This window comes from Tupaia chinensis, unplaced genomic scaffold (genome assembly GCF_000334495.1).
Source record: "Tupaia chinensis unplaced genomic scaffold, TupChi_1.0 Scaffold000362_1, whole genome shotgun sequence".
In the NCBI taxonomy this organism is placed as follows: Eukaryota; Metazoa; Chordata; class Mammalia; order Scandentia; family Tupaiidae; genus Tupaia; species Tupaia belangeri.
Genome location: NW_006159859.1, coordinates 8,705,548 through 8,731,259, shown reverse-complemented (window position 1 = coordinate 8,731,259; position 25,712 = coordinate 8,705,548). Strand labels below are relative to the sequence as shown.

Below are 25,712 nucleotides of genomic sequence, written 5' to 3'. Positions count from 1 at the left end.
AATTACATGGAAGTCCAACGACATAGCCATTATGCCAAATGCTGGTCCCTCAGATACAGTTTATAGTGTCATTAAAGTCATTATCAATTTTTTTAATGATCAGATCTAGAATCTGTAGTTACCAAAAAGATACAAATAATATACCTCTGGTAAATCCTATACACAAAATACCTGAGCTGTCATCCTAGAAATGTTTTAAGAATGCTTATTTATGTCTATAGGCATAATGATGACATTTTTTGATAAACTTTTAATAAATATCTGTGATACCAGATGATTTTTAAAGATGGGAAAACAGGTATATTAAATGAATAAAATTAAAAGAAAATAATTTCACTTCTTAGATTTCAGCGTTATACATTTTAATTTTTCATCACAAAAGAATGTTTAACAGAAATAACATATACTAATTATAATAAGTAAAATGTCTCATTAAAATGAGTTTGAGTCTTAATGGGAAAGAAACCCATATTTATCCGACTTTCAGTATTATTTAAATCCTTGAAAAGAGACTATTATTTTATTGCAGAATAAGCACTTTAAGAAAATGATAGTAATAACACTTATCAAAATGTCTACAAATGGCAGCTATTTAATTTTTGTTTAATAAGTTGAATACATGCATTTCACAATTTAATCTCCCGATGAAGTACCTCCAATATCAATATTAAGGAAGTCTTTAATTTTATCATATAATACTAGTACCAAAGCACCTCCTGTACCACGAAGGATATTGGAGAAGGCACCACGAAAAAATGCATTGATTCCCTCATGTTGATATATCTTTGCAAAGCAGTCTAAGGTTCCTTTATATTGCCGTTCAGCCTCACCACTCTATAAAAGAAAGAAAAGTAATTTTCCATAATATTAACATCTTTTCAGATAGTTTTATGACTGGCATTAAGGATAAATAACATTAACAACTGTGTTGAATACACTGTGTTGATTTAAAGAGCATATATTGGGGCTGGCTCTCTGGCCTAGTTGACGGAGCCAGATGCCAGCCTTGGCAGCTCACAAAGCACTCTGGGGCATATGCATGCATACCCCAAATCCCGACAGGATGGAGAAATGGAGAAGAGACTGTGGTGTAATCATACACCATGAAGGATACCTTCTCCTCCTTTCTCCATCTTTCCAGTGAATGCATACATCCTTTGACAAAAAAAAACAAAAACAAAAACAAGTCACATACTGAATATTGTAGCAAGTGAATGGAGAATGAATCCACACTGTTCAAGCATAGTAGAAAACTGAACATGTACTAGGCTTAAGAGATGTCAATATGTGATACCACATAGACAATAATGTCCCGTCGCTACACTACAATTAGGTGAGAAATCAACAGCATAAAAAAAAAAAAAACTAGAAACTAAATAGCATTAAGGAAAATATTGAAAGCAAATGATAACCACAAAAATCCTTGACAAAGTTTATAAGATGGAGCTTGAGTGGTAGTTTACAAGGAAATTAATGACTCTGAAATATTAAGAAAAAAGATGAAAATTAATAAGCAACCTAAACAATGTCAGAAAAAGTATAAAGTAGACGTTAAGTAGAGGGCCAGCTAGGTGGCATGTTGATGAAGGGGGCTGGATCCCACATGGCTAACTGCACTGTTTGAGTATCAGACCCAGTGGCTAGAAAAATACATCAGGTGTGTGTGCACATGTGCCCAGAATCCCAAGAGTGGAATGGAAGAAGAGACTGTGGTGTGGTCATCTTCTCTACCCCACTCTAGAAGGGAGTTTTCTCTGTCTCTTTCTGTTAAACACATGCACTCTGTAGCAAATAAAAAAATAAGTAGAAAGTATAAAAACAGTAGTATAAAAGAAACAGAAAACAAACACATCAGAGATCATATAAAGGCAAGAGACGATAAAAAACAGTGCCTGCTCAATGCACAGTGGTAGTGTGCTGCTCAAGAGAAACCAGATATGGTTTAGGTCCCTAGCTGGGTTGGCCTACATAACATGCGGGTAGATACACAAGTGCCCAGGACCCAACAAACTGGAGGAATGGAGGAAGAGGAGTGACTAAACCCTATGGAGGGTGCTCCTCACTCCTATCACTCTGAAGTGTTCATGCATGCACTCTATTATGAACAAACAAAAGACAGAAAATAAACATGGGATATGTGCATGAGTGCTCAGGATCCAAGAAACTAGAGGACTGGAGGAAGGGGATCGTGGCATAACCAGATCCTGGAGGGGTGCTCTTCTGAGTTGCGCTCTCTCAAACATGCATGCACAAGTTGTATTATGAATGAACAAACAAAAATAGATATAGGAAAAAAAAAAAACATGACTGCTATTCATGATTAAAAGCTATTGTGACCAGCAGAGCAGTGCAGTGGTAACACAATGCTCCATGATGCTGTGGCCACGTGGGAAGGTCCAGCATTTGTATTCTGAGGTCTCCTTGTGCATGCCTGGTACACACATGTGCCTGTGATCCTAACTGGTTGAGGCTGAGGTGGACTGTGGTGAGAGGAACTCTGTTGGGGGTGTTTGTCCTCCTATAACACAAATAATAAAAAAAAATTTTAACCCAAGGACAAAATGAAACATGTCATAACATGATAAAGAATAACTACAGGGAACCAGCAGTTAGCGTAATGGCTGTACCGCTGGACTCCCACATAGTCGACCGCGGTTCATGTCCCAGACCCGGTGGCTTAAAACTCACGCCGGGTGCGTGTGCGTACGTGCCCAAGATCCCGAGAGGAGAATGGAGGAGAAGGGATTGCGGTGTGGCCATCCCCCCTGGGGGGTGATTTCTTGCTTTCTATCTCTCTGTCTCTCTGTCTGTCTGGCGAGCGCATGCACCCTATAGCGAAAACCTCTAAAAAAAAAAAAAGTAAAGAATAACTACAAAAAAGCCTTTATATCTAACATTAAATTTTATAATATTGAAGGCATTCCCTGTAGGATTAGGCACAAGACAAGGCTGCCAGTTATGACTTTTTAAATACAACACTGAATTACAGATGTCAGCAAGCATAGAAAGATGAGAAGGGGCCCCAGCAGTTAGCGTAATGGCTATGTTGCTGGACTCCCATGTAGTCGACTGCAGTTGGAATCCTGGACCTAGTGGCTTAAACTCACGCTGGGCACATGTACATGCATGCCCAAGATCCTGAGAGAATGGAGAAGGGATTGCGGCGTGGGCCAACCCACGCTTTCTCTCTCTCTCTTTCTGGCAAACGCACGCACCCTGTAGCAAAAACCTCTCTAAGAAAAAGAAAGACGAGAAGGAAATAAAAGGTATAAGAGTTGATAAGGGGAAAATATATTATTTACAGATAATAAATCTGTGTATATAAATAAGAACCCTCTAACTATAACTGTTAAATATTTGTAACTGTTAAAAAAGTCTTCCTTTTTTTTTTTTTTTTGAGAGATTTTCACTGTAGGGCGCGTGCGCTCGCCAGACAGACAGAGAGAGACATAGAGACAGAAAGCGAGAAATCACCCCCCAGGGGGAATGGTCACGCCGCAATCCCTTCTCCTCCATTCTCCTCTCGGGATCTCGGGCATGCATGCACATGCGCCCGGCGTGAGTTTTAAGCCACCGGGTCTGGGACGTGAACCGCGGTCGACTACGTGGGAGTCCAGTGACATAGCCATTACGCTAACTGCTGGTTCCCACTGTTAAAAAAGTTTTGGGATAAGAACCCTCTAAGTATTGATAACTGTTAAACACTTGTAACTGTTAAAAAAGTTTTGGGATATAAAATGAAAATACAAAAATTGAACAGAACCAGTAAAGAGCTGAATTGTGTACCCTCAAAATCACACGATGACATCCTAACCCTCAGGACCTCAAAATGTGACTGTATTTGGAGATAGAGTCTTTAAAGATAGTTAAGGCTGGGTCCAGCAGATGATGTAATGATTATGTTGCTGGACTCTCATGTAGTCAACCGCGGTTCGAGACCTGGACCCAGTAGCTTGAAACTCATACTGGGCATGTGTGTGTGTGTGTGTGTGTGTGTGTGTGCCCCAAATCCCAAGAGAACAAAGGGGAAGGGACTGCGGCATGGCCATCCCTCTGGGGAGGTGGGGGGGGGATTCCTTGCTTTCTGTCTCTGTTTCTGTCTGTCTCTCTGGGGAGTGCATGTACCCTATAGCAAAAATCTCTTCAGAAACAAACAAAAAACTCCCAGATAATTAAGGTTAAGTGAAATTTCTAGAGTGGGCATTAACCCAATAGGACTGTCTTTATAAGAAACAGAAGGATAGGAAGATGAGCATCTATTAGCCAAGAAGAGAGGTCCTCAGAAGGAACAAGTCCCATTAACACCTTGATCACACATGTTCAGCCTTCATAACTATGAGAAAATAAACAACTGTTTAAGCCACCTAGTTTGTGGTACTTGTTATTGCATCCTAGTAAACTAATATATACATGTGTATCAAAACCCACATTCCCCCACATTCCCATAGATTATTCTCCCTCAACCTTTTTTTTTTTTTTGAGAGGTTTTTCGCTATAGGGCGCGTGCGCTCGCCAGACAGACAGAGAGAGACATAGAGACAGAAAGCGAGAAATCACCCCCCAGGGGGGATGGTCACGCTGCAATCCCATTCTCCTCTCGAGATCTTGGGCACGCACGCACACGTGCCCGGTGTGAGTTTTAAGCCACCAGGTCCGGGACACGAACCGCGGTCTACTACATGGGAGTCCAATGACATAGCTATTATGCTAACTCCTGGTTCCCATTCCCTCAACCATTTTGAGAGTAAGTTATTGATATTATGCTCCTTATTTTTAAAGTTGATTGTGTATTTTCTAAGGACAATATTTTCTCACATACCCAAAGTATAGTTACCAAAGTCTGGAAATTTAACATTAGTTCACTGCTATTTACCTAACCCATGGTCTATCTGCAAACTAATTGTTTATTATATTTTTGAAAGTTTCTTAATGTGCTAAACAAGAGCTAGATATAGAAAGATAAAACAAAGATATAAAAGAATAACTCAGGGCCAGCAGGTGGCATGTTAGACGAGGCACTGGATTTTTTTTTTTCTTTTTTTTTCCTTTTCTTCTTCTTTTTTTTAAATGGAGAAGTTTTTGCTATAGGGTGCATGCGCTCGCCAGACAGACAGAGAGAGACAGAGAGATAGAAAGCGAGAAATCACCCCCCAGGGGGATGGATGGCCACGCCGCAATCCCTTTTCCTCCATTCTCTCGGGATCTTGGGCATGCACGCACATGCGCCTGGCATGAGTTTTAAGCCACTGGGTCCGGGACTCGAACCGTGGTTGACTACGTGGGAGTTCAGCGACATAGCCATTACGCTAACTGCTGGTCCCGAGGCACTGGATTTTCATGTGACCCAACTGCAATTCATGTCTCAGACCTGGCGGCTTGCTTTCACTTTCTCTGTCTCTGGTAAGCACACATGCCCTATAGCAAATTAAAAATAAATAAATATAATTAAATAAACAATTCTTTAAATAAGTAAATAAATAAGAATAACTCTAGGTAGTCCATGAGTGAAGTAAAAGACTTGCAGGTAGCCCAACTTTTTCTTCCACTACCATTTGAATGAAGTGATAGTGATAGTAATTAAACCTCACAGCACTGTTTTCATACTGTAATTAATTAAAGTGTAAAGAGCTTAAGACAGTATAGATGGCACATAGAAATTAAGCATATTACTGTTCTAGCTTTCCAGCCTCATCATCTCACTTGCCCTCATGAAACCAATGATCTGGCTATACTGAACCAGTTATTATCATTTTTCAAAACTTGCCAGAGGATATGCATTAGCCAGAGAGAGGCGGAAAGAGGAAAAGTGAGAAAACAACCCCCATGAGGGAAGGTCAGATTGCAATCTGTGTTCTTTCATTTCTCCTTTCAAGATTTTGGGCACATAGGCATCTAGTGTGTTTTGCAGGCCAACAGGTCTGCGATTTGAACCCTGAAGTCAGCCATGTGGGATCCAGCTACCTTAACCAAAATGCCCTTCTATTTCCCCTGGCTGGTCTACTGAACTACTTATTAAGCCAGACCTAAATGTATGTTGTCTCCACTATGCAGAGAGAATGTTCTTTCATTGTCTGAAGAAAGCCCACTGACTGAGACTCGGCTCTCCAAGAAGCCAGATCTGACCATGTTGAGCATTTGGGCACTGCCTCCTCTATGTATTACTGGAATCTATGCACATTTCTATTTAAACTATTAACTGTATATTTTCAATTCTACACTAACTTTGGGTTCAGGCTCTGTCTTATTTTATTTTTGTCACCAAGCTTAGCATAGATAAAGTGCTCAAATATTTGCTGAAGAAACAAAATGCAACAAGTAACAGCAATGAAGAACGAATGGAACAAAATTTTTGTTTAAATATTTATATTTAGAACATAGATATTATAAACAAATCTTCATCCTTGTAGTTCAAAATTACTTCTATTAAAATATATTATAGCAAATAGTGACACGTCAATGATTTGTAATTGGGCTTATTCTACTTAATCTCATATTTCAGTTAAAATAAGCACAGGCATATGCATCTGATCTCTGTCACTCCCTCCAAGCAATGTATGCTAGAGGAATAGAAGGCATTTCTATTCTGATGGCAGATCTAGTAGCAGCTTTGCTGTATGATGACTATTTCAGGATAGAATATAAGACAGAACACATAATGTATTTTTTTAACTAACTAAAACAAACAACCTCTCAGCCCAACTTCTCTAAAATGTGAATAGATTATACTTGGGTATCAGAGATATTAGAAAATTCAGTTAAGCTTACAATAATAATATAAAATACCTGCATCATCATACGTCTTCTAACTGTGTCAAAGGGATATGAGAGTATTCCAGAGCATGTAGTCACAACTTGTGCAATGAAAAAGGAGACAAGAAATGGGGTTTCCTTTGGTTTTGGTAATAAGCCCTAGGGGAAAAAAATGTATCAAGTAAACATTCAAGTTTCCCAAATATCTTAAGTCTTTAAAGGATATTTTTTATAAACATATGAAAGAGGTCTCAATTATACTTACAATAAGAGACAGTTGGCTTGACAGTAGCAGATCAGTGAGAAAGGGGAATACCACACATGATTATACTTTAAAGGCATATTTGGGAAAAAAATGCACATTTGCTAATATAGGGGATTTTTTAAAAGGTTTTTATTTTTGAAAATATTTTATTTATTTAAATTTGATTAGAGAGGGACAGAGAAAGAAAATGACAAAGCAAGCCACGAGGTTTGGGACCTGAACCGTGGTCAGCCAGGTAGAAGTCCAGCACCCTTTACTACCATATCACCTGCTGGCCCTGGGAATTTGTTTTTGATAGCACCTAAAACTGGATAAGCTAGCAGCTAGTGACCCAAAAAGTAATTCCAAGGCTCTTTTGGAGTTGAAAAAAAAGTGAAGACTGCCTGCTATTATCATCAACAGATGTGACACTTGATAAGCAACTAAAGCACTAAGCTAGTGAAGATTATTTCTAAATTTCACAATTATAATTTTACATAATAAAAAGCAGAGAAAGACATATAAATTCCCTGTAATTCATAAAGACCTTGTACTTTCCATGATATTTGTCTAAAAAATACACTTAAAACTAAAAATTTTTGGTCTAGATCACAATAAAAACGATCTTTTGAATATTTTTAAAAGAATTATCTAATTTTTAAACTTTTAATTACTTATTTACTTTAACATGACCAGAGAGGGATAGAGAGACCAAGGGAAAGTGAGAAAGCAAGCCGCCAGGTCTGAGACTCGAACCATGTGGGAGTCCAGCACTCTTAACTGCCACACCACCTGCTGGCCCCATAAAAATATTAAACTACATTTGTACTAATGAGAAAAGACACAGATAATAGATAAATCTAATAACAAATTTCATTCAAGTTTTATTCTTATTTAATAAATAATACTGACATTAGTTTCATTACTTCCTTTTTTTTTTTCCTTTGGAGAGGTTTTCGCTATAGGGCGCCAGATAGAGAGAGACAGAAAGCGAGAAATCACCCCCCAGAGGGGATGGCCACACCACAATCCCTTCTCCTCCATTCTCCTCTCGGGATCTTGGGCACGCACACACATGCATCCGGCGTGAGGTTTAAGCCACCGGGTTCAGGACGCCAACTGCGGTCAACTACGTGGGAGTCCAGTGACATAGCCATTATGCTAACTGCTGGTTCCCATTACTTCCTTTTGAAAGCATGATAATGTAGTGAATAAAAACATCAACTTTTAGCTTGTCATTTAACAAGTAAATTACTTAACCATTTCTAGGTTATTGATCTTAAAAATGTGAATTTAGGGAACTACCCCATAACACTGTGAGGATATAAAGTATTTAACAAGGTTCCTAGAACGAATAGCTCAAGAACACTAGCCATTATTTACAATCTTTCTTTTTACTGCCTTATGGAAGTGCTATTCAAATCCAAAATGAAAAAGTAAACTGCAGAACAACCTAGAGAATACAACACAGTATCTAATGGTTTTGAACAAGTAATTATACAGTAGCATTTACTTATGCCTTGCCTACTTCTCCAAATGATAGCAAGCTGGTTATTTGTATGTTAAAGATAATAAAGTTACTACAAAATCAGAAAAATCATTAAAAGATGTCTTTATATATATAAAGAGTTTACTATAATTTAAACCTAATTTACATGCTTTCTATTTGTAACAAATATACTGTGAACACCACAAAACCTAATGTTTTGATACATGCTTTATATGTAAAGTCAGTTCCATAACACAGATATAATTTAATTAGGTGATGGTAAATATTAAACGAGATTTCACATCTCTCTTATTTCACCATCTATTTTGATTTCTATAATCAAAAGTAATGTATTTGCTAACTATATTACTAATTAGAACAATACAAATAAATGAACCGTTCCTTATGTAGCTAAATTAAAGCACCCCAATTACCTTAACTGTGTCATAAGCTCCAAAATAAGAGGCTCGGTACACAATGATGCCCTGAACCGAAACACCAAATCCTTGGTACAAACCAATGATTCCATCTGATTTTGCTATTTTCATAATACAGTCACCTAAACCCTTGAATTGTCGCTCTTCAGGACCTAAAATAAAGCCATTTAAGACCTGTTAGCAACATTATAAATCAAACAAATACTTTAACCAAAATAAATTAAACAGTTTAAAGATTTAAGCCATTTGGAGTTGCCACTTAGAAATCTTCCTAATAAAAGAAGACACAAATCAAAATCTTCCCATTCATTTAAAGATAATTCAGATTTCAGGTAGTATTTTAAAAGAAATTAACTTAACATTAATCTCTTATAATTGCTTATAAAAGTCTAATTCAAGTAATTTGACTTAAAACATTTCACTAAAATTACTAGGTCAAAACCAGCAGATGACCTGGAGGTTAGGGCAGCTTGATCCCACATGGCTGACTCCACAGTTTGAGTCTTGGACCTAGCAGCATGAAAAACATGCTGGGCCCATGTACTTGTCTGCTTGAAGTCCTACAAGGAGAATGGAGAGGAAACTGTCATGGCCACGTCCCTCTCTGCCTTCCAGGGGTGATTTCTCCCTTTTCTTCAGCTCTGGCAAGTGCATGTATCAAATAGAAAAAACAAAGAAAGAAAAAAAAAATACTAGGTCCAGCAGCAATGGCATGCCATTAAGACACACCTACTCAGCAGGCTGAGGCCACACAGGAGACTTTGATTCAATTCCTGACCTGACATGAAAGTTGGGCACAGTGATGCACACTAGTAATCCAACTACTTAGAGGTTAAAGTAACAGCACAGCAAGCTAGAAGCCAGCCTAAGCAACAAAGCAAGATCTGTCTTAAATAACCAGGTATGGGGAGCACAATGCTTGTGGTCTACTTGGGAGGCTAAGGCAAGCAGATTATGACACTGTAAGACCTTGCCTTAAAAAAATAAAAATAGCAAGGGGCCAGTAGGTGGTGTGGTGGTTGAGATGCTGGATTTCCACATGGCCTACCATGGTTCAAGTTCCTTTCTCACTTTTCCTCTCTATCTCTGTCTCTGGTGAGTACACATGCTCTATAGCAAATTTAAAAATAATAGATACAATTAAGTCATTCTTAAAAAAATAAAAAACAACCAGAATGGGGGGTCAAGAGGTGGCATGGTGGGTAAAGCACTGGATTCCCACATGACCCACTACAGTTAAAGTCCCAGATCCAGCAGTTTGAAAATCACGCTGGAGATACTACAGTTAAAGTCCCAGATCTAGCAGTTTGAAAATCATGCTAGACATGCGTGTATGTGCCCAAAATCCCCAGAGAATAGAGAAGGGACTGAGGCATGGCCATCCTCCTTGGGAGATGATTCTTCTTTCCCTGTCTCTGTCTCTGGTGAGTGCAAGCACCCTATAGCAACCCCCCCCCAAAAAAAAAACCAAAAAAAACCCCCATAAATTACTCTGTGTGGTTCACAAAATACTTTGGAATGAAACCAGGACTCCGAAAAACAAAAAGACAAAACAACAAGCTAGTAAGCTTAGGATAAACACTTCAGATGAGGTGTTCTATTTTTCTAAGGCTTGCTGATTGTGTTTTTATTTTCTCTTGACCTAGAATTCTTTGACAATATTTAAAACCTATTATATGTATGATGCAATCTTCCAAAATGAACTAAATTATCCTAATTTTAAAAGAAAATGAAACTACAGAAATTAAAACAAGGGGCCAGCATGTGACGTGGTGATTAAGGTGGTGGATTCCTGTATGCTTTGAGTCCTGGACCTAGTAGCTTGCTTTCTCTCTCTCCTTCCTTCTCTGTTTCTCTTTGGTCAAATTAAAAAATAATAATAATAGGGACCAGCAGCTGGTGTCATGGCTATGTCACTGGACTCCCATGTAGTTGATCACGGTTCAAGTCCTGGACCCAGTGGCTTAAACTCATGCTGGGCACATGTATGTGCATGCCCAAGATCCTGAGAGGAGAATGGAGGAGAAGGGATTGCGGTGTGGCCGTCCCCCAAGGGGGTGATTTCTTGCTTTCTGTCTCTCTGTCTCTTTGTCTCTTTCTGGCGAGTGCACACACTCTATAGCAAAAAAGCCTCTCCAAAGTAGCAGTAATAATAATAATAATAATAATAAATAAAATTAAATAATTCTTTAAGGGACCAGCAGTTGGTGTAATAGCTATGTTGCAAGACTCCCATTTAGTCGACTGCGGTTTGAGTCCCGGACCCAGTGGCTTAAACTCACACTGGGCATGTGCACTCTCCAAGAGGAGAACAGAAGAGAAGGGATTGCGGCGTGGCCAAACCCCCTGAGGGGTGAGTTCTCGCTTTCTGTCTCTCTGTCTCTGCCTTTCCGGTGAACACATGCACTGTATAGCAAAAACTTCTAAAAAAAAAACACCAATTCTTTAAAAAAGGTATGTTGTTTGTTTTACCAGGTGTTTGTACTCATCAGAGAAAAAGCAAGACAGATAAAAATAGGGAGAGTGGGAGAAAGCACTCCTCATGGGGTATAGTCACACTGCAATCCTTTCTCTTTCATCTCTCTGCCCTATCAGGATTTGAGGCATGCATGCACACGTGCTTGGAGTGTTTCTTAAATCACCAGGTCTGAGAATTGATTTGCACGGTTGGCCATGTGGGATCTGGCTGCAGGTTGTCCCTACTGAGTTATTTTATCCTTCTTAACAATAAGAAGAAAATTTGGACTTCCAGTTAAACCCAACAGACAGAAGTTATGTTTTCATCTTCACTCAAGCTGTCACCCTTAGGAACATTTTATCTGTCATTTATCGAAAACTTTTATCACTCTGTTCTTCAAAAATTTTTCCTAGTTTTTATCATTAAGTGGCAGTAAATTTCAGTCATTTATTCACTTTTAATTTTGTAGCCTCCTCTATACTATAAAGTACATAAGGCATAAGCTCCAGTACTTATATGGAGTGTGACTATGTATATGTATCTGTACAGATTCACATGTACACTCACATGCTTTATCTTGGGGAGGGCCTGGTTCACGGGAAGGCACTCAATAAGTATTTATTAAGTGAGTCTGTTCCCTAAAGAAACTCTATTAAAATGATAATAAGAAAATAGGAAAGGCTTAAAGCCACATAGGAAAAGAAGAGTACATGAGAGAATGAAATCAGAGCAGTAACTCAGGTCAGAGGATGCTGGGACCGGCTCAGCATAATGCATTTTTCTGAGTGTGGGGAGGTTGTGGATTAGAAATAAACATAAAAATAAACACACAAAGACATACAAGTGAAGAAAAGCAGGATTGGGTGGGACCGACTTCTCTAATGGAGAAAGCTGCAACTCCAAACTAGTCTCAGGTTTATTATATTATACTGCAGAAAATGGGGCAAGAGGAAATGGAATGCAGAGCCAGTTTTCAGATGTTAATCAGCTGACTATGGGAAGACAACTGGCACCATGTACTTTCTGTGGGGCTGATTCTGATAAACACATGTGACTTCCTTTAACCTGATACTGCTCTGCAGTATTGACAACAGCATACAGCTAGTGTATTCATGTTAATTGCTTTCATGCTATGCAAATAAAGCCCACGGAACCACGTTCTGCATGTGTCTGAAGGTCACCATATTTGCTCAGAATGGCCACTCTCCACAAGAGAGGTAAAATGTACTTTTTTACAGTGAGAGATATTGTTGAGAGTAAGACATTTGACCCTAATAACCTCAGGAAGATTTAGAAATTAGAAGAAATAAGGATGACTCCTAGAGGTAACAGAGGAGCAGCCATTTGCTCAAAATCTATCATCTCACTCCAGTCAGCTAAATGACTTCTTTCTGTTACCATCCTTAAGACTGAACAAAAGGCTCCAGATTGAATGGAGCCAATTCAGTGACCTCCACAATTGCCGGAAAAAAAGAGACTTGTATAAAGACATGTCATAGTGAAATGTAAGCTCATCAAAGACAGAAAGTAACTAAAAAGAAAAAAAATTCAAATTTTAAAGGATAAAGAGTAAGAGATCTGACTCTTTTTTTTTTTTTTTGGGGGGGGACAGGTTTTTACTTTAGAATATGTGTGCATTCACCTGGGAGAGACAGAGACTGTAAGAGGGAGAATGAGAAATCACCCCATGGAGAGGATGGCTGCACCACAACACTCTTCTCCTCCATTCTCCTCCCGGCATGTACACACACATGTGTCTGGCGTGATTTTCAAGTTACCAGGTCTAGGACTCAATCTGCAGTCGGGCCATGTAGGAGTCCAGCAATGTGACTGCTATGCCATTTGTTGCTCTGATATCTGACTTCTTAAAAGCAGTATCAGAAACTAGAAGCCAAAAGAATGCTTTCAAAATTGTGAAAGAAAATAACTTTAATCTCAGAATTTGATGTATGGCCAAATACCAAGTAAAAAAGTAAAATTAAGTATCTTTAGATATGAAAAACCTCAATTTTATCTCCCAATTACTCTCTCAGAAAGCTATCAAAAAACGTATTCGGACCAAAACAAGGGTGTAACAACACCAATGAAAAAAACAGGATGGCATAATATTTAGGTAAGAATAGAAGCAAAGAGAATCTCTAGGATGAGAGTTACATATCTAACCTAGAGCCACAGGTGAGACAGGAGTTAAGTGCATTGAGAGATCTGGGAGGAAAAAATGGAACTAAGTCATAAAGAGTCTTCATGTTCACTTTTATTACAATAGGCTTTCCCCGTCCCTCTTTTAAGGGAAAACACAAAAAAAGTATTGATAGTATACTTTTCCTATGACTCCAACATTTAGTCGAGAATAAAATTTGTAGACTATATCTGGTAATTGGGGGGTTAGAGTGCAACTATGATAAATAGTACAACTATGATAAATAACTCTTGGTTCAAAACACAAACAAGAAGAATTAGTATTCCTAAACACATCATACCTTTTCCAATATCGACACCTAATCGGGTTCGAGCAAAATCTAGAGGATACACTACACATAAAGATGTTGCCCCAGCAGCTCCACCAGAAGCCAGGTTTGCCAAAAACCACTTCCAGAACTGTAAAATATTAATTAAAAAAACCAAGTTACTAAACTATAGAACCTGTCTAAAACAACTGGTAAATTCTTATTTTTAAAAAACGTTAAACAGACTTAAAAGCTGCTTTTATAAACATTTATAACAACACATGCTATATTATCCAAAATGTTTCTCTTCATACCCATGTAGCTTTTGTTTTTCCCCAGGCAGTCTATAAGATATAGTTTAGATTCTGATATATTAAAATTCCAGGACATTTTAATGTCCTCTAAAAAAAAAAGCAGTCCAAATTAGCAAAAGTCCTGTAAGAAAATCATCTCTTTGGACTGCGTATATTTTGTATTAATAATAGGGTCTGTTGTAACTAAAATGTCAGGCATATATTGAAGATTTGGTTTGCTCCGAATGTGGGAGAGGGAGTAGTAGTACTTCATAGTGTATCAATTTCAATTTGTAATTTTAGTATTACATTTGAACAGCTCAAAAACAGGTATTATGTTCAAGTGACATGAAAGTTTGCAGATACCAATTATAATGTAGTTGAGTTAGGCCTTATTCATCTGCTTCACATGCGCATGTGCTGCTGAGGAAGTTCTTTTCGATAAACATTTAACACATGGCTTCCTTAGACTCAGCAAGCTGCTTTTCAACATCTAGGACTTATGGGAGAAGAGAAACACCTTAATTTGAGTTATTAGGGAAAATTCAAGGCACAAGGCCACTGTTACCATTAAGTACATTAAAGTGAATAATATTCTTGTCCAGTTCAATTTCTTCTTTATTCTCTGGCTTTTATTTCTTTTTTTTTTTTTTTTTTTTGGGGGAGAGATTTTCACTGTAGGGCGCGTGCGCTCGCCAGACAGACAGAGAGAGACACAGAGACAGAAAGCGAGAAATCACCCCCCAGGGGGGATGGTCACACTGCAATCCCTTCTCCTCCATTCTCCCCTCGGGATCTTGGGCACACACGCACACGCGCCCGGCGTGAGTTTTAAGCCACCGGGTCCGGGACACGAACCGCAGTCGACTACGTGGGAGTCCAGCGACATAGCCATTACGCTAACTGCTGGTTCCCCTCTGGCTTTTATTTCTAACAATAGTTTAAGTATCAGATGGCTTTGGAACTCTCAATTTTTCTCGTTTTGGAATGCCTTTTCTAACGTTTTTAAAGAAAAAACAGTTACTATTTCATGCTCTAATTTAAGTTCTACCTCTTTTATGAAATTTTCTCTGATTTCCAACATAGCTGAAACTGTATATAATTATATCCTCTTCCCATAAGTACTTTATCTGTGTCAGAAAATTAAAGGTGAATGATACGATTAACATGTAAAATGTGCCAACAGACTATTTTATTTTTTTAAATTTTTATTTACATTTTTTTGGAGAGGTTTTTTTGCTATAGGGTGCATGCGCTCACCAGACAGAGAGAGACATAGAGACAGAAAGTGAGAAATCCCCCCTCGGGGGGGGGGGGATGGTCACGCTGCAATCCCTTCTCCATTCTCCTCTTGGGATCTTGGGCACGCACGCACATGCACCCAGCGTGAGTTTTAAGCCACTGGATCCAGGACGCGAACTGCGGTCAACTATGTGGGAGTCCAGTGACATAGCCATTACACTAACTGCTGGTTCCCAACAGACTCTTTTTTAAACAGTTCTAAAACCACTTTCTGCTTCAATATATATTTTTATATATATATGTATATTTATTTATACTCCTATGGACTATAAATTTCTTGAGGTCAGGATTATTTTTATTTTATTTACTGAGATGTAATTTACATACCATGTAATTCACTCTTTGAAAGTATATAAGTCAATGGGACCAGCAGTTAGAGTAATGAAAGTATACAAGTCAATGAAATATTAGTATATTCAAAGTTGTGCAATCATCACCACAGTTTTAGAACATTTTCATTACCCCCCAAAGAAACCCTGTATCTGTTATAAGCCATTCCACATCCTCTCTACTTGCCTGAGTCCTAAGTAACCACTGGCTATTTTCTGCCTGTATAGATTTCCCTAGTCTGGACATTTCATATAAATGGAATCACACAATAGACAGTCTTTTAGGGCTGTTTTCTTTCATTTAACATAATTTTTCAAGCTTCATTCAGCCTGTATTTATGCAGCATCTAGCAATGACATATTCAAAATGCTAAAAGAAAAAATTGCCAACTAAGACTACTACAGATGCTTCCTAACTTACCACAATGAAGTTACATCACAATAAACCCATTGTAAGTAAAAAAATATCTTAAATCAAAATGCTATTTAGTGCCCTAATAAGTCCATTTTAAGAAAATCAGAAGTACCATTGTAAATCCAGACGCTTTTTGACTAGTGACAACAAACCCATCATAAGACTAAAAAATCATTAAGTCAAACCATTGTAAACTTTGAGTTTCCTGAGTCTAAGAGTCCATTTCTCTCCCCCAAGAACTGGAACGTTTTCATGCAAAGAATCTATTTAAGTAAGCTTTCCTTTCAGGACCAGCACATAGTGTAATGGTTACATTGCTGGACCCCCACATAGTGGTTTGAGTCCTGGACCCACGGGCTTAAAACTCACACTGGGTATGTGCATGTGCATGCATGCCCAGGATCCCAAGAGGAGAATGGAGGAAAAGGGATTACAATATTGCCATTTCCCCGGGGGGGGGGGTGATTTCTCGCTTTCTGTCTGCCTCTCTGTCTGCAGTGAGTGTGTGTACCCTATAGCAAAAATCTCTCAAAAAAAAAAAAAAGTTTTCCTTTCATCTCACTCTTACACTCCTATAATTTGTATATTTGTATGTTTGATGGTGTCTTGTAGGTTCCTTACATTTTTCCATTTTTTCCCCCAAATTGGCTAATTTCATGTGACTTTAAGTTTGCCCATATATTCTTCTGTATGATTAAATCCGCTGTTGAAGCTTTCTATCGAGCTTTTCAGTTCTGTCATTGTATTCTTCAGTTCTGGGATATGTTTGGCTTTTTTATATGATTTCTGCTTCTTCTACCTTCCCATTTTGTTCATGCATTGTTTCCCTCCATTCATTTAGTCATCCATCTGTTCTTTCTGCATTGCATGGGGCATCTTTAAGAGTATTTTACAGGCAATCTGTTCATCTCCATTTCTTTGGGGTTGGTTATTGGAGCTTTTTTAGTTTCCTTTGGTGATTTATGTTTGCCTAATTCTTTGTTATTCACACAACACTGCATTGGTCTCTATACATTTGAAGGGGCAGAGCCTTCTTGCAGTCTTTATAGACTGTTTTGGCAAATTAAAAATCTGTTAGGTTCCCTGGCCAATAGGACTGTCTCTCGGATGGTGGTTGAGTCATGTTGGATCCATGTCATGTGGCTGCTGGTGGATCCACACTGGAGAAACCACAAATGGTAGACTTTTCAGAAATTCTAGCAGGCATGGTACCTGTCTAACCCTGGGTGGACTGGACTGTCTCTGGGACCTTGATGTGGGGATTAGTGCTAGGGTGAGGATTCAACCTCAGGGTTAATAGATGGTCCTATGTCGGGACCAGCAGTTAGCGTAATGGCTATGTTGCTGGACTCTCACGTAGTCGACCGCGGTTCGAGTCCTGGACCCAGGGGCTTACACTCATGCCAGGCACATGTGCGTGCATGCCCAAGATCCCGACAGGAGAATGGAGGAGAAGGGATTGTGGCGTGGCCATCCCCCCTGGGGGGTGATTTCTCACTTTCTATCTCTCTGTCTCTGTCTGGCAAGTGTACGCAAAAACCTCTCAAAAAAAAAAAAATAGATGGTCCTATGTGTGGCTTCCTGCTACTTCTGTGACAGTTTCCTCCTATTTCTTGGATAATTCCTGCAGGATTACTAAATATGTTCCTGGGCAGGCCATACAGACCCAGTCCAGGGCTGAGAGGGCCTGAAATGAAATTATGAGGTTGTTTCAAGGTTCATAGCAGGCACCATGACCTTTGGCCTGTCTCTGGGGTTACAGACAGGTAGTTTCCTGGGTGAGAAGGCCTAATTTCAGAGCACAGTTAGAAAAGGACAGAAGTCAATGTTTCGAGTATTTCAAGTTTACAATGGAATAGCAGTCAGTTACCCAGCTGGGATAGTTTAAGCTAACATAATGACTTACAGAAAATACCTGTTTTTGGAGCTGGAACTCTGGGCTAAAGCTGGATCAGTGTGACTTATAGAGAGAGGTTGGACATCATGTAGCTAATGTCAATTACATTTCATGTCTATGCAGCTGACACGAAATAAATACTTACAACACCACATCTTTGGTGAACTACTTGGTTGCAACATAACATATGTGTTTTTAATGTTGTTGGGAGAAATATTAACCACTAATATGTTGTTTTAATTACTATTTTTCATACCACCCAAGTACCTCTTCCCAAAAGAAGACATCAGAGGTAAGACAAATCTATTTTTAGAAAATTTTGGATACTGGAGACCAACAGATGGTGTAATGGTTACATCACTGGACTCTCATGTATTCAACCATAGTTTGAAAGTTGACGGGGGGGGAGAGAGAGAGAGAGAGAGAGAGAGAGAGAGAGAGAGAGAGAGAGAGAAAACAAGCCACCAGGTCCCGGATGCAAACTATAGTTGGCCATGTGGGAGTCCAGCATCTTAACCACATACCACTTTACCACTTGCTGGTCCCAAACAGGTATTATTATGTCCAACTGACATAAGACCCAGCAGCTTAAACTTATGCTGGGTGTGTGTGCATGCATGCCCAAAATCCCAAGAGAAGACTGGAGGAGAAGGAATTGCAATGTGGCCCTCCCTTCTGAGGGGTGATTTCTCACTTTCTGTCTGTCAAGTACATGTCTGATAGCAAAAACCTCTCTATAAAATAAAAAAAGAAAAAACTTTAGATACTCAAATATAATTACCTGTTTTTCTTTATTAACTCCTGACATAAAAAGTTGTTTATATTTGTCCTTAAAAGCAAAGTTTAGAGCTTGTGTTGGAAAATACCGGATGACATTTGCCAAATTGCCACGCCAATAACTGAAGAAACCTACAAAATAAAAATACATATAAACCTTTTTTGCATTATTAAATAATTGTCATTTTAACAGATTTATCCATTTAAACTATTTGAAGCATACCCTTCCTCATGATTAAAGCAGAAGTTTTCTAAAATAGGTATGTCTTCACTGAAGAAAAAAAGGCAATGTTAACTCAATGCACTCCATTTCGACTTTGTTAATTTCAAATAAAAAACATGAATATCTAAAAATCTATGGATGGTATTATCAACTGAATGTAGGGCTCCTTACTAGTAGACAAATAGAACTCACCAGTCCCTGTTAGAGGTTCGTAACCCTTAGCTTCATTTGCAAACTGTGGCATACAATTTTCGTGATGATAAGGCTGTTAAAAGGGGTATGCTGGAAAGAACAAACATATCCACTCACTGATTTGTGCACATGAAAATGAGAAAGGGACAAAAGAATCTGAAGTGTCTTATTTTTATGTTCTAGAACCATTCTGAATGAGAGCTGGAATTCAGCCAGAAAAGAGATTAATTTCAATTTAAGGCAGTCTCTAGAGGCCTGGTGGAGACAGAAGGTAATCTTTGAGGGCCCTTAAGACTTATGCTAAATCTACCGGGTCTGTGCTCTATAAATGGAACAACAAAGCCTGGATAATAGCACATCTGTTTACAGCATGGCTTACTGAATATTTTAAGCCCACTGTCAAGACCTACTGCTCAGTAAAAATTTCTTTCAAATATTACTGCTTGTTAACAATGTGTTTGGTCACACAAGAGTTCTGATGGAGATGTACAAGACTAATGTTGTTTTCATGCCTGCTAACCAATATCCATTCTGTAGTCCATGGATCAAGGAGCCATTTCAACTTTCAAGTCTTACTATTTAAGAAACATTTTTCCAGTACCTGCAGAAGGCATAATAATTATGTTGCTGGACTCCCACATAGTCAATTATGGTTCCAGCCCTGGACCTGGTGTCCTAAAACTCACGCTGGGGGCCAGGAGGTGGTGTGGTAGTTAAGGTGCTGGATTCCCACATGGCTGATAGCAGTTTGAATCCTGACCTGTTGGCTTGCTATTTCACTTTCCCTCTTTCTGTTAAGCATACCCTGTAGCAAACTAGAAAAAAAAGAAGAAATAAAATTAAATAAATAATTCCTTTTTCCTATATTCATTTTTATTCCCAAATCAATGGTTATATTTTATTGAATCTTTAAACATCAAACAAACAAATAATTATTAAAAAAGTAAAAAACAAAAAACCAACAAAAAGAAAACCTCATGCTGGGTGTGTGTGCATGCATGACCAAAATCCGGACAAGAGAATGGAAGAGAAGGGATTGTGGCGTGGCCTGGGGGGAAATTAACCCTGGGAGGTGATTTCTCTCTTTCTGTCTGTCTTTCCAGCGGGTGATTTCTCCCTTTTTGTCTCTGTCTTTTCGGCAAGTGCACACACTCTTTAGGAAAACTCTCTTACCAAAAAAATACTTTTTTGGTAAGGCTTACCATAGTGATATCTCTGATGGATTTGTGCAGAGTAAACTGAAATCCTTCTGGAAAGGATTGGCAATTCTAGATGTTATTAAACACATTTATGATTCATTGGAGATCAAAATAATAACATAAATGGGAGTTTGGAAGTTTATTCCAGCTCTCGTGGATGACTTTCAGAGGTCCAAGATTTCAGTGAAAGAAGATGTGATGAAGATAGCATGTGATGGAGATAGCATGAACACTAGAATTAGGAGGGGAAACCTGAGGATGTGACTAAATTGTTGAAGTCTCATGACAAAACTTGAATGGGTTCAGCTATTGTAGCATATCTTTCAGACTACAAAAATCTACTCTATGTGTAATGCATGTAAACGCTATAATTGAGCATCTGGAATGCATGTTTGTAAATTAAGGAATGCATACATAGTGATTAAATAGTTAATCTACTGAGCACAAATTATGCTATAGACACATGTTGATTATTTTATATGTATTATCTCTTATAATCCTCACAACAACCATATCTAATAGGGACTAGAACTACATCAGTATACAATTGAGAAAATGTGGATGAGAGAGGTTAAATAAAAATTGTTTAAGGTTACAATGTAAAGAAAAGGGTAGAACTTGACTTTAGGTCTGACTCTAGATATGGAACTATTAAATTTCTACTGCCTTTCTATAAAAATTAATTCTGGATAAAAACCATATTTTTTAGTTAGATTAAAACAAGGGGAAGAGGGAACCAGCAGTTGACGTAATGGCTATGTCGCTGGACTCCCACGTGGTCCACCGTGGTTTGCATCCTGGACCCGGTGGCTTAAAACTCACGCCGGGCGCGTGTGCGTGCGTGCCCAAGATCCCGAGACAAGAATGGAGGAGAAGGGATTGCGGCGTGACCATCCCCCTTGGGGGGTGATTTCTCACTTTCTGTCTCTCTGTCTCTGTCTGTCTGGCGAGCGCACGCGCCCTATAGCAAAAAAACCTCTCCAAAAAAAAAAAAAAAAAAACCAAGGGGAAGAGATGAAATAATCTAGGAGAGTTATGACCCTCTAGTCATGCAGAATCAATGGGCAGTTTCCTAATGTATGTACCACAAAATTGGTAGAGGAAAATGTAGTGATGGTGATGCCCTTCCCTGCTAAAAGCAGAATATCTATAAAGTCTTAGAACTAACTTCTCAAACAAACAAACAAACAAACAAACTACAAAATTTAAAAGGAGTGAGAAAACCTTACTCTGAACTTCATTCTGAGAAAGTAAGAATTAAAATATAACTGATGTGAAAATGGGAAAACGTTACTGAACCATTTACTAGCTTACTGGCAAAATGGGAATGCTAGGCATGTTCTAATGTATAACCTAGACCAGTGGGTTCCCACATGTTCTGACAGTATGCCTATCAGGAAAAAAAAAGCAACAGTATGACTTTTTTTTTTTTTTAAACAGGTTTTAGTCTCAGGGCATGTGCACTAGCCAGAGAGACAATGAGAGAGAAAGTGAGAAATAACCCCCTAGGTGCAATCCCTTCTCCTTCATTCTCCTCCTGGAATCTTGGGCACGCATGCACACATGCTCAGCATGATTTTCAAGCCACTGGGTCTGGGACTCAAACTGCAATAGGCCATATGGGAGTCCAGTGACATAACCATTATGCTATCTGCTGGTTCCAGAGCATGACTTTGAAATAATACACACATATATTTAAAATAAATTGTATAACTTTTGTACCTATACTACTTTATTATGTACTTTTGTAAAGCATCCAAAATATAAAGAATGAGAGAAGATTCTTCACTTAAAAACATTTCATTTTGTGCCTCATGCATAGTAGCCACTGTTTTACCTACCAGAGATAGCACCCAGAAAAAACACCTAGTGGTTTTGGTCTACTGGAACTCAAATTGTAAGGTGTAAAGACCAAGGAGACACATAACAAATAAATATGTCTGGTGGCCACAGAAATATGAAGAAAAACAGTACATGGGGATAGAGAATAATAAAGGACTATTTAGACTAGAACCAGGAAGTCGGTCATGTGAGATCCAGCACTTTTACCGCCATGCCACCTGTAGGCCAACCTAATAATGTACTTTAGTAAGTAAATTCGTGGGTGATGATATAGACATATGGACACTGTTAGACATATATGTTAATGGCACAGACATAATACTCATACATATGTGCCTCTACTTATAATAAATAAGGTGTAATTAAGATACTGATACAAACTGACATTTTGAAAAAAGTGTCTTAAACTTATTTACATATACAATCTTCATGAATACTATAGCTACAAATATAGACAATATAAATGGTGACCAAAGAGTACAAGCAGAGTTGCTGACATGAGTTTTCAGTGATTCTAAAAAAAAAAGTACAGCCTTACCTCTACTTCCTTACATTATATGGTGCATACTAAAACTATGCCCCAGATAGTTTGTGTGTGTAAGCAAAAAAGAGTTAGGTTCTATGCTTAGATAATCATAAACAGGTTTTATAGCTACATTAATGCCTAGTGGGAGAATCTAAAAATCATTCAGTTGCAGGATAAACCTTCACTGTGTAAAACTGGTCTCTATCTAGCAGCAGAATGTTTAACATCCTTGGTTCTTGCCTCTCACATGACTGTAATTTAGGATCACGCCCTTCTATCTGTGCTAAACAAAAATTTCTCTCACATGTTTCCAAAAATGCCTCTAGATGGCAATATTACCTCTGTTGTGAACGACTAATCCTTAGTATAGGTTATAGTATGTTGTGTCCATAACAGTGCCTCCTGATTAAGAAGAAAAACATCATCTTAAAGTTCTGCTTATGACTGTCTCATCTTGAAAAGTAAAGAAAGCAGGGACCAGAATATTACTTTGAAAGATCTCAATTTATAAGAGCTATATTATATTGAATTATGTTTAGGTTTAAATGTTGCAAAAAACCCATTTAAAATACAAAATAAGTTAGCACTGGTGGTGAGAAACTGACCAGAACACTTCACTTTGCCTGTATAACCATTTAAAATAGGAAAGAGGTACCCTGTACCCATAGCCTAGTAATTAAGGGAGCTAGACTCCACATGGCTGGCCTACTGTAGTTTAAATCTACCCCCCACCTCCCAAGTCTTGGGAGTTAAGTGCATATACATGCTTGCCCAGACTGTCAAAAGGATGGACAAATAAAGGAGACAAGACTGCAGTGTGACCACATCCCACTGAGAGGTAACTGCATCTTTTTTTGGCCAGAGAAAGTGCCCTCTGGCAACCAAAACAAACAAAACAACCACATGAAATAATAATAAAGACCCTACTTCTCCATAGAGATCTTAGACTGAGTCAAAAGACAGGTTCTTGTTTTTCCTGTAAAAACCTTGAGGGAGGGGGTAACAAAACCTTGGGGGAGATGGGAAATGATTTTAATAAAATGAAAGGGAACAGGAGAGAACTACACACTGAAAGATCTGAGCTCACCTCCCAGATGGGCTTGCTAAATGTACAACTTAGATGACACTTTTAAGATTCTACCCTTGACCTCATGTATGTCACTCAAAGGTCAGAAAGAGTTAGAGACATAGAGACAGAAAGCGAGAAATCACCCCCCAGGGGGGATGGTCACGCCGCAATCCCTTCTCCTCCATTCTCCTCTCGGGATCTTGGGCACACACGCACACGCGCCCGGTGTGAGTTTTAAGCCACCGGGTCTGGGACGCGAACCGCAGTCGACTACGTGGGAGTCCAGCGACACAGCCATTACGCTAACTGCTGGTTCCCGGAAAGTGTACTTTTTAATGGGAGAGTAATTTGCCCTAGACCCTAGGAGTGGCTGAAAGGGCTGCACTGGAGTGAAACCACTTTGTGAATACTCAATAAATAGGCCTATTTCCTTTTTAAAGTTTGTATAAATTTTTCAGTTGAATCCAACTATATGAGTGGAGTATATGTTTTTGATAAACTCACCTACCCTTGGCTTAGAAGGCATTCTGTAGCAATGTTCGCAAATCGCTTTTATTCCTTCAAATCATTTAAATATAATTGTGAAAAATACTCCATGAACGAAATTAAAATTTTAAACAAAGATAACGCGTGGTGCAAAAAAGAAAAATATTGATCCCGCCTTTATTTTAAGACCATGTTTTGTTCATTACATTTTTTTTTTAGCATAACATTTGTTTTTTTAAAACTACTGCATTAAATATAATTGGCCTCGACCACTAAGCTTTTTCGTGCCTCATTTAATTTTATGCAGAGGTGACCGCCTCAATAGTCTCAGTCCTGGCATTTAACAGATATAAAAAATAAGGAAACCTCTTTTCACTAATAGGTACTAGCACAGGGAAGCCCCACTCCTTCTACGTTTCTACTTCTCCTAAGTGCATTATTTCACAAATAATGAAATAAGTTAAAAACACTACACAGAATGCCTGAAGGCACCTCCATCAATCCCAAAAGGTCAATTACTTTCTGGGCCAGGCACGGGCACACCACAGTGTAAATCCCGGGCAGCCCGGAAACTTAGTGAAGGAAGTGATCTACCCCCATCAGGACTGGTCGAGGGTAGGCTTTCTTGGTCATGGAAAAGCAGAATTGGTTAAACTGGCTAAGGAACTTGATCCCGGAAATTTAAGGGCCACATTTATCACAGCAGATGTGGCCACAGTGTCGGCAAGCGACCCCTCCAGGACACTCCCTTTTCTGGGATATTGTCGGGGCATGGGGGGAGGCTGTCTGGGGCAGCCTGCCTTACCCTGCTCACGCGGAATCCGCACCAGACAGTCCACCATGCCTTTGTACCGTGCCTCGGGGCTGATCTGCTTGGACGATGCCTGCACTTGCAGCAGCAGCTTCACCCGCTCGATGGGCGCCACTGCCGTCTTGGATACCGCCGCTGCGATCCCGCCCGCCAGGAGGTCCTTTCCGAAGGACGCAACGTCCAACAGCCGCTTTTCCCCTTTCTTTTCTGGCTTCTTCTTTGCAGGCTGCTGCATAGTGGGACGATGGACCCGAAAACTGCCAGCAGAAGCTCCAAAAAACGGCAGGAGCGACAACAAAATGAAGCATAAAACCGCTTCAGCGTCGTCCTGGCGGGAAAGTGGCGCTCAGCATGCTGGGAGAACAGCGCCGGGGCGGGGCTCCCCTCTCGCGGGAGCTGCGCAGGCGCCTCCAACCGCCTCCCGCCACCTGGTGCGTGGCACGTGACTACTGGCACGTGACTCCTGGCACCTGGCTCTAGGAGCCAGCCCGGCATGGCGGGGCCGGGGGCGGAGGGCTCCTTTTGT

The 25,712-nt window shown here is 39.3% G+C and overlaps 1 protein-coding gene across 1 annotated transcript; it reads right to left on the bottom strand.

The window, feature by feature from the left end:
• Nucleotides 1-588: 588 nt before the first annotated feature.
• Nucleotides 589-25,554, bottom strand: SLC25A31 (solute carrier family 25 member 31). Its single transcript, XM_006153141.1, has 6 exons — nt 25,181-25,554; nt 18,843-18,970; nt 13,859-13,976; nt 8,918-9,072; nt 6,784-6,909; nt 589-834 (listed from the first exon to the last, which is right to left on the bottom strand). Exons 1-6 carry the CDS (start codon nt 25,419-25,421, stop codon nt 634-636), a joined length of 969 nt encoding a protein of 322 aa, XP_006153203.1. The 5' UTR covers nt 25,422-25,554; the 3' UTR covers nt 589-633.
• Between the last annotated feature and the right edge of the window lie 158 nt (nt 25,555-25,712).